The sequence below is a fragment of the Bubalus bubalis genome, chromosome 18 (genome assembly GCF_019923935.1).
Source record: "Bubalus bubalis isolate 160015118507 breed Murrah chromosome 18, NDDB_SH_1, whole genome shotgun sequence".
NCBI classification, from domain to species: Eukaryota; Metazoa; Chordata; class Mammalia; order Artiodactyla; family Bovidae; genus Bubalus; species Bubalus bubalis.
Window position 1 is genome coordinate 55,605,458 of NC_059174.1, and position 12,822 is coordinate 55,618,279.

Here is a 12,822-nt window from a genome sequence, read left to right on the forward strand (position 1 = left end):
AGCCCGCCCTCCCCGCCCGCCCGCCCCCCGCCCCGGCCGGCTCGGCTTCTCAGCGCTGCCTGGGGTCCTTTCCTCCGGGTCCGCACCCCGCCTGCCAGCCCCCGCTGTGCTGTGCCCTGCCCGGCCAGGCCTGGAGCCGAAGCCACCGCCATCATGCCGGCCGTGTCCAAGGGCGATGGGATGCGGGGGCTCGCCGTGTTCATCTCCGACATCCGGAACTGTGAGAGCGCGGCCGGGGGAGATCGGGCAGGGGGGAGAGTGTGAAATGGAAGGGTTCGGGGGGGCGTTACAGAGGGGCCCAAGGATTAGAAATCCATTGCGGCCAAAGAGTGAGAGGCTAGAGAGGCCACCGGGGCGGGGGGACTTAAGGGTGGGTTGGGGGGAATGGAGGGGGTTAGGGTGTCATAGTGTGTCTCTCGAGGTGACGACGCGGAGTGGTTAGAGGCATCGCGGAGGGTCTTAATAGAAAGGAGATTAGTAAAGTCCCGGGAACAGGGCATAGACGTGTCCCCTGAGAATGGAAGGAAGGCTGGGGAATCGTATTAGCGGTAGGGTTAGAGAGATCCCTGTTGTTGTAGATGGAAAAGGAAGAAGGTGCATGGGTGGGTGGGAGGGTGGGTGGGGGTACCCTGTGGAGAGGTAGAGTAGGAAGAGGCCAGAGAGGACTGGGAGGACGCGAAACACAGGAAACCTAAAAGGAACCGGGCTTGAGGGCCTGGGCGAGGGGGTGTCGTAGAGGCCAAGGGGCTAGACAGGTCACGGAGGCGCCCAGCTGGTTCATAGAGAGGACTTGAGAATGATAGAAAGTCCCAGGGATTTGGGGAGGAGAGATGGGAACAAGGGAGACTCTCTGGGACCTTGGTGAGGCATAGAGGGGATCCTGGATGGAGGATTGCTTAGGAGACGTGGCGGGCAGTGGAGAAGGGGCTAGAGGGATTACTGAGGGGAGCACGGAGGAGAAGCGCTGCAGATGGAGAGTCTTGGGAGAACCCGAAACAGGGAGCTGGGGGGCCTGGAAAGGAGAGGTCATTATAATGTGGGGACTTGGGGGAAGTGCAAGAAGGTAGAGAGCTCAGATCTCAAAGAAGGGGCCTGGGGGGCCTTAGACATCCATGGGGAAGAGATCTGGAAAGCTGGGGGGCATGGGGGGAAGCCTGGTTCCAGAGGGGTCATGGGTCGGGGAGCAGGACAGCCCTGAATCTGGAGCCCTCTCCCCTCTGACCACATCAACATGGGGACAGCCCTCACCAGCAGGAAGAATGGTCGTGACTATGGGAGGCCTGGCGCCAAGTCAGCTCCCAGCTCTTGGGAGCGGGTGTTGGTGTTTGGAGCTGCCAAGAGCTTCAGAGGCTGTATCCGCACAGGCTCCGGGGTCAGCCAGGCTTCGGTTTGAGTTTGAGTTCTCCCTTCCCCTTGCCTTGTGACCTTGAATGAGGGACTTCACCTCGGTTTCCTCATCTGTCAGGAGGGGCTGCCGATGGCATCTTCCTGATGGGGTTGTGATGATAACTGAATGTGAGTGAGGCGTTTCACACATTCCAGGCACTAGATGTCTTGGCTCCTGTTTTTGCTACTTGGCCGAATCTGAGGAGCGGCCTCTGCAAGTGCCCAGTGATGATTTTAGAATTTAGCAGGTATGGGATGATCTGGCACATACTAGGTGCTCAGAGAGCAAGAAGGGTGGACAAGTGGCAGAGGGAGGTTATGTTTGTTAGGAAAGGGGTGGAGCATTGAGGGGTTGTGGTGGGGGGCAGCTGTTAGAACCAGGTGTGCATTGCCTCTGACACCTACCTTGTGACCCTTGGCAAGTCATTCAACCTCTTGAAGGCTCCATTTTCTTGTCAGCTGACTCCATTGACCAGAACATCTTGCCTCTGAAGGTTCATTCATTCATTCTCATTTGACGAATGCTTTTTGATCACTCCAGTGTGCCAGACACTTCTAGGGATGAGAGCTACCACAGTGAACAGAAATTCCTGCCCCTTGGAGCACTTATGCCAGGAGGGAGATTAAAATATAAACACAGAGAACTACAGATGATGACTAGCGCTGTGAAGAAAAATAAGGATGGGAAGAGGGGGAAGGGAACAGGATTGAGAAGGGGCAAGTGGTACAGATTTTGGAGGCAAGAGGGGTCCAGGCAGTGGAATGTTGTGTTCAAAGGTCCTGAGGTTGTAGCACACTTGGTGAGGGTTCAGATAAGAGTGAGGGGGCTTGTGTGGTTAGAGCCAAGCGAGGGAGGGTGGGAGAGGTGGGAGATTTGGGCAGAGAAGGGACAGGGAGCGGGTAGGGCTTTGTGGGCCATGGGGAGCACCTTGGCCTTTCTCTGAAGCGAGGGCGGCGGGAAGGTTTTGAGCATGGGAGGGACGGGACCTGATTGATGTTTTAAAATAGTTCCTTTGGCTGCTGGATAGAGAATAGACCCAAGGAGGTAGGAATGGAAGCAGGGAAAGAATTAGGGGGCTGTTGCAGGCTTCCCTGCGCACGCAAGATGGTGATTTACTCGACTGGGGTGGGAAGGAAACCATGAGAAGTGTTTGGGTTAGAGATAGATCTTAGAGGATCTGCAAAGGGATTGGATGGTGGGGATGGGGAAGGAAAGAGAAAACAAGTGGGTGTCACCGCTGGACCCCAGAGGGAAGCCATAGGATGGAGGAGAGACTCCAACTTGGGGGCAGTGGAGGTCGTTTAGCCGAAAGAATCAGGACTAGAGGATCAGGGTGCCCCTTGTCCTTGGTTTTCTCATCGAGTGTATGGGGAATGGCTGGTATGTTTCAAACCTTATCATGGGTGCTGGGAACACAGTGGTAGATAGGACAGACTTGTCTGTACCCCCATGAACCTCCGGGCCCCAGAGGGAGATAGGAACTGCATAAAAATTGCAGCTGTCCATCTTCCAAACACTCGTATATGGATGTTCGTACAGCATCATTGATGATCCATAGCCAGAGAGCAGAAACAAACCCAGATGTCCACAGCAGATGGATGGAAAAACACAGTGTGGACGCCCACATGATGGAATATTATTCAGCCATCAAAAAGAATGAAGTACTGTGGAGGCCACAACATGGGTGAACCTGTAAAACACCATTTTAAGGGAAAGAAGCCAGACATAAAAGGCTACATATTGTAGGATTCCATTATATGACACGTGCAGAAGAAGCAAATCCAGAGAATCGGAAAGTAGTTGAGTGACTGCCTAGGGCGAGAGGGTGGTGGAATGTGGAGTGACTTCTAATGAGAACGGGGTTTCTTTAGAGGGTAATGAGAATGTTCTGGAGTTAGATGGTGGTGAAAGGTGGACAGCGCTGTGGATCTGCTAAAGAAGCCCTGAATGGCACTGCCAAGTGGTGAGCTGTGTGCTCTGTGAGTTGTAGCTCAAGTTTTCTTTAACTGAAGTACAGTTGATGTACAATATTGTGTTAGTTTCAGGTGTACAGCAAAGTGATTCGGTTACACATATATGTGTTTTGTTCACATATTCTCTTCCACTGTGGTTGAATATAGTTCCCTGTGCTATACAGCAAATCCTTTTATTTCACTTATGCCACTGTTTGATGATACATTAAATTTATTTTCTTTATGTAACATAAAGTCAGATCTAAATATATTACAAAGCATTCAGGGAGGTATATCTTGTTGCTTCTCAGAAAGTCATGTGAAATTTACTTTCAGAATTGATATCGACTTGTTTAAAAGCCCTATCCTGGCTCCTTTCTTGTTCTCATCAAAAATTTTATATGTATTATTTGTTTGGCTGCACTGGGTCTTGGTTGCAGCATGTGGAATCTAGTTCCCCAAACGGGGATTGAACCCAGGCCCTTTGCATTGGGAGCTTGGAGTTTTAGCCACTAGACCACCATGGAAGTCCCCCAATTTTTTTTAAGTGGGAAAAAAAAAGAATGTAGCTGCCCTAAGTCCAGTGAGGGAGAGGGCCATGGTGTTGGGAGAACAGGAGCTGTCTTATTGCATTGCCCAGACAATGTGGAGGAGTTTAGCCAGGCCAGAGGAAGGGGAGGTGAGCTCTGAAGGCAGAGGGACAGCACATGCAAAGGTCCTCAGGCCCCATCAAGACTCTCTAAGGTCTGTGTTATAGCTGGTACAGAGAGGGATGTGATCTGACCTTGGGGAGGTGGGCAGAGGCCAGGATGGTATTTGTTCTGAGAGCACTGGAGAGGGTTTCAAGCCCGAGTGAGGGGAAGAGGAGGGTCAGGGTTGGGGGGGGGGGGCAGGTGGAGGACAGGAGGAGAGTGGAGGCCTCCTACTGGATGATTGGCACAGTGGAGCTGGGGGGAGGATCTAGAAGGGGATGAAGGCAGGCTTTGAGGAGAAGAGCCAGGAAGGGCAAATTCTGCAGATAAGAAAGGGAGGGGTGAGGCCAGGCCCAGCCTGAAGGCGTGGTCCTGTCTTGTCTGGAGGGGGAGTCTGGCCTCCAGACACTTATCTGCTGGGAGCTCCCTAAGGCAGGGGCGGGGCTCCCTCCTGTCTAGGGCCCCAGCCCTCCCCAAGCCTGAGGAGAGTGCCGGTGATGGACTGGAAGTGGAAGTGGGTGCTGGGAAGTAGGTGCTGGGCTGTTGCAGTGCCCCGAGCTCTCCAGGGGGCACATATCACAATAAACTGTGACCCATCCTGTTTGTGGCAGTCTTCCCCAAACCCTGGAACACAGGCCCCGGTCTGATTGCTCCCTGGGTCCCCAGTTCCACCTTCTTCAGGGCCTGGCCCATGGGAGCCCTTTTGAGGTACTTGCTGATTGAATGAATGAATGAACAAATCTATCTTTGTGAGCACTGACTGAGTGCCAGACACTCTTCTAAGTGATGAGACCACAGTGGTGAGCAAAAGTCCCCTCCCTGTGGTGCTCCCATTCTAGCGGGGAGCTGGACCAACCCACAAGTAAATATACAGTGTTCAGCTGTTCAGAGTGCTGGGAAAAAATAAAGCAAGGAAGGGGTGTAGGGACAAGGTCCTGGATGGCACTCTGGTATTGGCTGGTCAGAATCTCTCTCTGAGGTGACATTGGAGCAAAATTTCGTGGGTGAATTGGCCCACCATAGAAATCTGGAAAAGACATTCTTGGTTTCACAGACAGCCTGTGCAAAGGCCCTGAGGCAGGACTGTGCTTGAGGAATAGGAATGCGGGGAGAGGGTGGGAACTGTGGTCAGAGAGGGAACTAGTGGATCCAATAAGGACTTTGCTTTTACACTGGGCCAGATGGGAGCCAGGGAGAGATTCAGAGCGGTGAAGGAATAGGATTTGACTCAGCAGAAGGAATGAGTCCCACTTTGGTGGTGCTCCAGCATCAGTGTGTTAAAGGAACTGGCTCGATGCCGGCAACAGACAGATCCAGGCCTGAGCCCCCTTTCTCCCTCTCGCTGTGTTTCTTGTGACCTCGGTCCACAATCGCATTCAGCACCTCCCCTGTGTCAGGACAAGGGGTTTCTCAAGTGGTGCTAGTGGTAAAGAACCTGCCTGCCAATGCAAGAGATGCAAGAGATGTGGGTTCGATCCCTGGGTTAGGAATATACCCTGGAGGAGGGCATGGGAACCCACTCCAGTATTCTTGCCTGGAGAATCCCATGGACAGGGGAGCCTGGAGGGCTACAGTCCATGGGGTTGCAAAGAGCTGGACACGACTGAAGCAACTGAGCGCTGTGTCAGGACTGCCCTGGGCCCTGGCCCTGATCTCAGGCCTCTACCCCTGCCCTTGGGGAACCAGTGTTCCCAGGCAGAGGCCCGGGGTTTACAGAGCAGCACATGCCCTCTTCATATATTGGGAAGCAGTTCAGGAGGTCTTTGCAGCTGAGCTCAAGCCAGGGAATGACAGGGTGTGACTTGGTTGCTCAAGGAGAAAACTCTGTCTAGGGGACGTTGAGGACTTTGATAACATCTAACCCGGGGCTTTCATATGGCAATCCACATAGGTACAATTTTTTAAAAGTTGTTGTTCAGTCCATGGGGTCGCAAAGAGTCGGACACAACTGAGCAACTGAACTGACTGAACTGAGTCAGCGATGCTAACTAACCATCTCATCCTCTGCCCCCTCCTCCTTTTGCCTTCAATCTTTCCTAGCATCAGTCTTTTCCAATGAGTTGGAAATTAACTATACCTCAGTTTTTTAATTGAGTTTATATATATATACACACACACACACGCATGTATCCTTTTTCAGGTTCTTTTTAATTTTAGGATATTATAAGATATTGAGAATATAGTTCCTTGTGGTATACAGTAGGTTCTTATTTATTTCTTTTATGTATAGTAGTGTATATATGTTAATCCATAACTCCTAATTTATCCCTCCCAACTTCCCAGCTATCCCCTTTGGTAACCTTAAATTCGTTTTTTATGTCTGTGAGTCTGTTTCTGTTCCATAAAGAAGTTCATTTGTATCATTTTTGTAGATTCCCCAGATAAGTGATATCATATGATACTTGTCTCTCTCATATATTTGTTACTTCATATAATATGACAATCTCGAGGTCCCTCCACATATAGACATTTTAATTTTCCAGGAGTCACATTACAAAAGTAAAACTGGGGAAATTAACTGTAACATGTTTTATTTCCTTTACCCCGGGATGGCCCAAATATTATCTGAATGTGTAATCGATATTTTTCAATGATTAATGAGACAGTTTATGTTCCTTTCTCCACTCGGAAGCTCCGTTTTCATTGGAAATAACTTGCTCTGTCTGAATAGTTTACAAAACTTGTGGTTAAAAAGAAGCTTCACAAAAGGGTCCAAGTCGTTCCAAACATACTTTCCCGGTAACTGAGTGGAGGATCATTTTTTAATTCTTAACTTATTACAAGTAAATTAGGAATCCAGTCGCTCAGAGGCACCAGCCATATTTGGAGTGCCCAGTGGCCGCGTGTGGCCAGTGGCTCCCCTAGTGGACGGAGCGGGGATAGCACGTTGTGAACTTCACAGGGATCCAGAGTCAACAGTCTGATCTCCCAGAAGCCTCTTTGAGGACTCCGGGCTGTCAGGACTTGTGTGGGAGACAGCAGGGCACATCTTCGTAGAGAGAAACATTTGCTCCTTTGTACTGTAAACAGCAGTTGTCTGGAAGGCACGGAAGGGCCTGGCAGTGAGGCGCCGGATAGTGCCTGGGTTACCTGACTGCTGTAAAAGCGTCACAGTCCCTTCTTGGCAGTCAGGGTTGGTGAAGATCCCTTTGATGGCAGTGACAGCCCCACCCCGATGCCCCAGGTTACATGTTCAGGGAAGCTGCAGCTCCCCCAGCCAGGAGTCCCCTGGTATGTGTGGAGCGTTCAGCAGTCACCTGCCCTGGCCTGTAGCCAGACGGTGGCCTCGTTCCCTCCTGCACGGCCCTCACAGACACCGCTGCAGGCAGAAGAGGTCCCCTGCCTTCCCGTGGCTCCCCAGCACCTGCAGGGAACCCTGCAGCCTACCGCCACCCGCTGTGCTAGCCCCTGGGCTTTCACACAAGCTGACCTTCGTACCCCAAGCACACCTCCCCTTATTGCTGCTTGGTACATTTCAGCCTTGTCCTTTGAGCCTCAAATCCCAGGAGTGGGGTTCCCTGGCAGTTCAGTGGTTAGGGCTTCACACTTCCCCTGCAGGGGGCATGGGTTCGAGCTCTTGTCTGGGAGCTAAGATCCTGCATGCTCTGCTGTGCGGCCACCAAAAAAAAAAAAAAAAGTATCCCAGGAGCTGGGTACCAGGAAGCTTTCTTCCTCCCATCTGATTCTAGCCTCCCAGCCCTCATCGTGTTTGCCTTTGTCAAAGTTTTCCACGTTAGCCCTATCAGCCTCCGCTCCAATCAAGGAGCATCCCCAGGGCAGAGCAGGGTCTGAGCCTGGCCCAGGGAATGTTTGAAGATAAAGAAATCTCTTTATAAAACACCCTGAAGTGCTTACATGCCTCCTGTGACAGGGAGCTCACTTTCTGTTGCAGGCTGCCCCTGAGTGATGAAAAATTTCTTCCGAAAGCCCAGTTCTGTCACAGCTGCCTATAGCCTCTTTGTCCCATGTGTTACCCTCAGCAGCACCCAGGTGCTGTCTCTGGGCACCTGGGCACTAGGTATTTGCAGAGGTTATGTGCTCTGCCAGAATGCCCTTCCTCAGGGCCACAGAGCATTCTCTTTTGGGGTCCTGATGCTTTGTTCTTTCTGTGAATTCTTTTTTTATAGGGAAGTATATTGGTGATCCAGAAGACAATATCAAATAGATGTGGACAATTTAAAGACTTTAAAGTTTATTTTTAATTTTTACACATAGAAGCCACTAATATTTTTTATTAAAGGAGTGAAATATCCAACTATAGCATAATAAATGAATAATTCACTCAGCTGGCTATCATAAATTCTTTTTAAAAATTTTTTATTTATTTATTTGGCTGCGTTGGGTCTTAGTTGTGGCGTGCAGACTTTGGGGTGGGCTTAGTTGCTCTGCCGCACGTCGGCTCTTAGTTCCCTGACCAGGGATTGAACCCATGTCCTCTGCATTGGAAGGTGGATTCTTAACCACTGGACCGTGGGTAAGTCCCTTAATGTTTGTTTATTTATTTGGCCGTACTGGGTCTTACTTGCAGCCCATGGGATCTTTAGTTGCGGCCAGCAGGATCTAGTTCCCTGACCAGGTATCTAACCTGGTCCCTCTGTGTTGGGAGCATGGAGTCTAAGCCACTGGACCACCAGGGAAGTCCCAAGGAATTCCTGAATATTCTTTAAAATTTCCATATCTGTTTGACATTCTTTTCTATGTCCTTGATGTGCTTAACTATAAAAACATGTTAATATATATTCCTATACAAATATATATATTCACTTATAGGTATATATAGATATATATATAGTGTATCTATAAAAAAGCTCACAGATCATAAATGATGAATTTTGATGAAGCCATCATCAAAATCTGATGAATTTTCCCCAGCTGAACACAGCTGCATAACTGGCTCCCAGATGTAGGAACAAATAATAAATGAATAATTTATTCATTTTTAATTTTTACCGGGCTCCCCAGCACCCCCTGCTCACTGCTCAGTCATCCAACACTCTCGGTTAGTTTTGTCTGCTTTTTGAAGCTTTTAATATAGAGGTGTAAGCAAAGGCCGGAGAGGGTTCTAGTGTCGGAAATGTAATTACCATTCAGGTTTCCATCTACCTATGGTAAAGGTTAGGCAGCCACTGTGTGGTATGTGGTCCATTTAGAAAAACTGTTTTTGTTTTTATTTCTTTTCTGGTCCCTACAGAATAGCTTTAAGGCAACTTAAGAGTGTTGCACAGGCTGGGAGAATGAACGGAGCATGCACACGTGGAGCATGCGCACCACGTGCGTGGGTGCCGGTCCCCGCCCCTGCCCCGCCCCCAGGTGAGGCGCTGTCCTGACGCCCGGGCCACCCTCCCCTGGGCACTCAGAAGCGTGGCTTAGTTCTCCCTGGTGAACTGCGCCTGAACTCTCCTCATCTTTCACGGCCCTCCTCAAATGTCCCCTCCTCTCGGCAGCCACCAGCAAGGCCCCACGGGTGCCTCCGTGACTTCCATCCACGCATACCTTGCTCAGGAGTGGGCGGGGGGGTATGCAGCCTGCGCCCCACCGGGCCCGAAAGCCCTGGGAGAGGCTCAGAAGTGCTGTAGTCCTGGGTACCCGGCGTGGCCCTCCTCAGCCTGCCCCGCACGGCTCAGGAACTGTGTAATTAATAAATGAAGCATCAGATGGGCTCTGGGGCCACACAGGCTGGTTCAGCCTCATCACGGCCCTTCATCGCCTAGGTCCCGGAGACCTCCTCTCTCCCTGAGGACTGGGAGCGGGTCACTGTACCTCTTCAGGCTCTTTGTATTTTTTCACATCTTGTCTTTCTTGAGCACAGCCGCTCAGTAAGCCTGTGAAACATGGAGTCATTACTAGAAAAGTGGCCCATGCTCAGCCCTCAGGTGGTTCCCAGTGTGGTCTGGGGATGGGGCAGACCCAGACACCACAGCAGCGCTGACCCGGGCAGTGTGGGGAGCCCCAGGAAAGCCGAGAGCAGTCCTACCCAGAGTGTGAGCCGCGTGTGTGGTTTTTAACTTCCTCCGGAGCCACACTTTTGTTAAAAAGCAGAAAGGAATGGGCCAAATTAATTTTAATGTATTTATGTAATTTGATACACTCTTGTTCAGTCACTCAGTCGTGTCCGACTCTTTGCAACCCCATGGGCTGTAGCATGCTAGGCTTCTTTGTCCTCTACTGTCTCCTGGAATTTGCTGAAATTCATGTCAAGTCTGTGATGCCATCCAACCATCTCATCCTCTGTCACCCCCTTTTCCTCCTGCCCTCAGTCTTTCCCAGCAACAGAGTTTTTTCCAGTGACTCAGCTCGTCACATCAAGTGCCCAGAGTATTAAAACTTCACTTTCAGCATCAGTCCCTCCAATGTATATTCATGATTGATTTCCTTTAGGATTGACTGATTTGATCTTCTTGCTGTCCACAGGACTCTCAAGGTCTTCTCCAGCACCACAATTTGAAAGCATCAGTTCAACATGTTATCAGTATTTAGATTTTTTTTTTTTTTTTCATTTAAAACCACCCTAATGGCAGAAAGTGAAGAGGAACTAAAGACCCTCTTATTGAAGGTGAAAGAGGAGAGTGAAAAAGCTGGCTTAAAAGTAAACATTGAAAAAACTAAGATCATGGCATCTGGTCACATCACTTCATGGCAAATAGATGGGGAAAAAATGGAAACGGTGGCAGATTTTTTCTTGGGCTCCAAAATCACTGCAGACGGTGACCATAGCCATGAAATTAAAAGACACTTGCTCCTTGAAAGAAAAGCTATGGCAAAACTACATATCTGTATTAAAAAGCAGAGATACCACATAGCTGACAAAAGCTGGTCTAGTCGAAGCTGTGGTTTTTCCAGTAGTCATTTATGGATGTGAGAGTTGGACCATAAAGAAGGTTGAGCTCCGAAGAACTGATGATTTCAAACTGTGGTGTTGGAGAAGACTCTTGAAAAGCGTCCCTTGGACTGCAAGGAGATCAAACCAGTCAATCCTAAAGGAAATCAATCCTGAATATTCCTTGGAAGGACTGATGCTGACGCTGAAGCACCAGTACTTTGGCCACCTGATGCGAAGAGCCGACTCATTAGAAAAGACCCTGATGTTGGGAAAGATTGAGGGCAGGAGAAGGAGGTGATAGAGGATGAGATGGTTGGATGACATCAACTGACTCAATGGACATGAGTGTGAGCAAATTCCCGGAGATAGTTGAGGGACAGGGAAGCCTGATGTGCTGCAGTCCATGGGGTTGTAAAGAGTCGGATACAACTTAGCAACTGAACAACAACAAATAATTAATATTTTAAACTTTGTAATGAGATAGTTTACATTCCTTTTCTTCCCCCACACTGAGTCTTGTAAATGTGTCTTTGCCACTCGTTTCAGTAGAGAACAGCCACCTTTCAGGTGCTCGAGAGCTGCCTGGCCGACAGTTGCCACTTTGCACAACGCAGCTGTAGCATCTGCTTAGAAATGACCAGGAGGTGCTAGTCAAAGGGGGCTTCCTGGAGGAGCTGACAGCTGAAGTGGGGCTTACGGGAGCTTCCCTGGAAGTTGGGAGTGGTTGGTGAGGCAGGGTTTCTAAAGAGAAGCAGAGGACATACTCTTAATTGCTCCTTTGAACCTCCTCGTTGCCTTGGCACAAGCCATGGGTCAGAGCAGTCTTCGCCCTTCAGATGACTAGCCGTTTATTTTTATTGTTTATAATATTTATTTTTATTTATTTGACTGTACCAGGTCTCAGTTGCAGCATGTTCTAGTTCCCTGACCAGGGACCAAACCCAGCCCCCTGCATTGGGAGCTTGGAGCCTTGGCCACTAGACCACCAGGGAAGTCCCGACCAGACATCTGTTAAGCACCTTCTGTATGCTGGGCACTGTTCTAGAAACTCCCTCATGATGGCTTGTAATGAAGAGGGAGCCGAGGTTTGACAGTACAGATAAATGGTTATGCAATGTGACATGTGCCAGGGAGGACATTTTTTAAAATGAGGAAACCGAAGAATAAAGCATTGCCTTTAAAGAACTGGCCAGGAAAGGCCACATGGAGGAGGTGACAAGAGCTGAGACCCAAATGACGAGACGAGAACTGGACAGATGGGCATAGCAGGTGCAAAGGCCCTGGAGGTGGGAGGGTGTTGGAATGGCCCTGGAACTGGCGGAGGCCCGCCAGGCTGGACACACAGTGAGATGTGAGGGGTGACCAGGGCAGGGCCAGAGGGTTTGCTGGCCCCGGGGTGGAGTCCCTGCCCCGGGAGGCAGGGAGGCTGCTGCAGTGATCCAGGTGGGTGGGCATGGGGTCTGGACAGGTGGTCATGGTGGAGGTTGTCTGGGCTCATGTTCTGAAAGTCGAACAGAGAGGACGTGGCGATGACTTGAGTGAGGGGTGAGGACACCCAGGTTTCTCTGCTTGGAGGAGCTGAGTGAGCGCTAAAGCCTGCCAAGGGTGTGATGGTGAAGTCTGGCTTGAGTGGGACTGGGAGGCTGGGGGAGGGACACAGCCGGTGGTGAGGGCGGCTGAGACCAGGTCACTGTCCAGTCGGATCGTGGTCCAATGGGGTCTCCTGGGCATCAAGGAGCACAGAGGCTCGTGGGGCCCAGGGAGGCCCTCTCAAGTCCACCTCTGGGTGGGTCTTGTCAGAAGAGTAGGGATGTTGCAGATGGACATGTAGTGGGGAAGGAGGAAGTGGGTCTGTGGGCCAGGCTTCGGGCGTGGGATGGGCTATGGAGAGAACTGGCAAGTTGTGAGGAGGGACCAGGTGGCGGCAGGGGAGGGCAGCAGGGAGCTTAGGACGCAAGGCCTGGTGAACGA

General features: G+C 50.4%; 1 protein-coding gene across 2 annotated transcripts in view; it reads left to right on the forward strand.

Annotated features, from left to right (window-relative positions):
• Window positions 1-12,822, forward strand: part of AP2A1 (adaptor related protein complex 2 subunit alpha 1) — a 27,675-nt gene continuing 14,853 nt past the window's right edge. Inside the window, exon 1 of one of the 2 annotated variants that reach the window (XM_006080073.4) lies at window positions 1-220. In XM_006080073.4, coding sequence (XP_006080135.1) covers window positions 154-220 — 67 coding nt within the window. In that variant the 5' untranslated portion in view covers window positions 1-153. The remainder of the gene's footprint in view (window positions 221-12,822) is intronic. The other variant, XM_006080074.4, reaches the window with a different exon arrangement.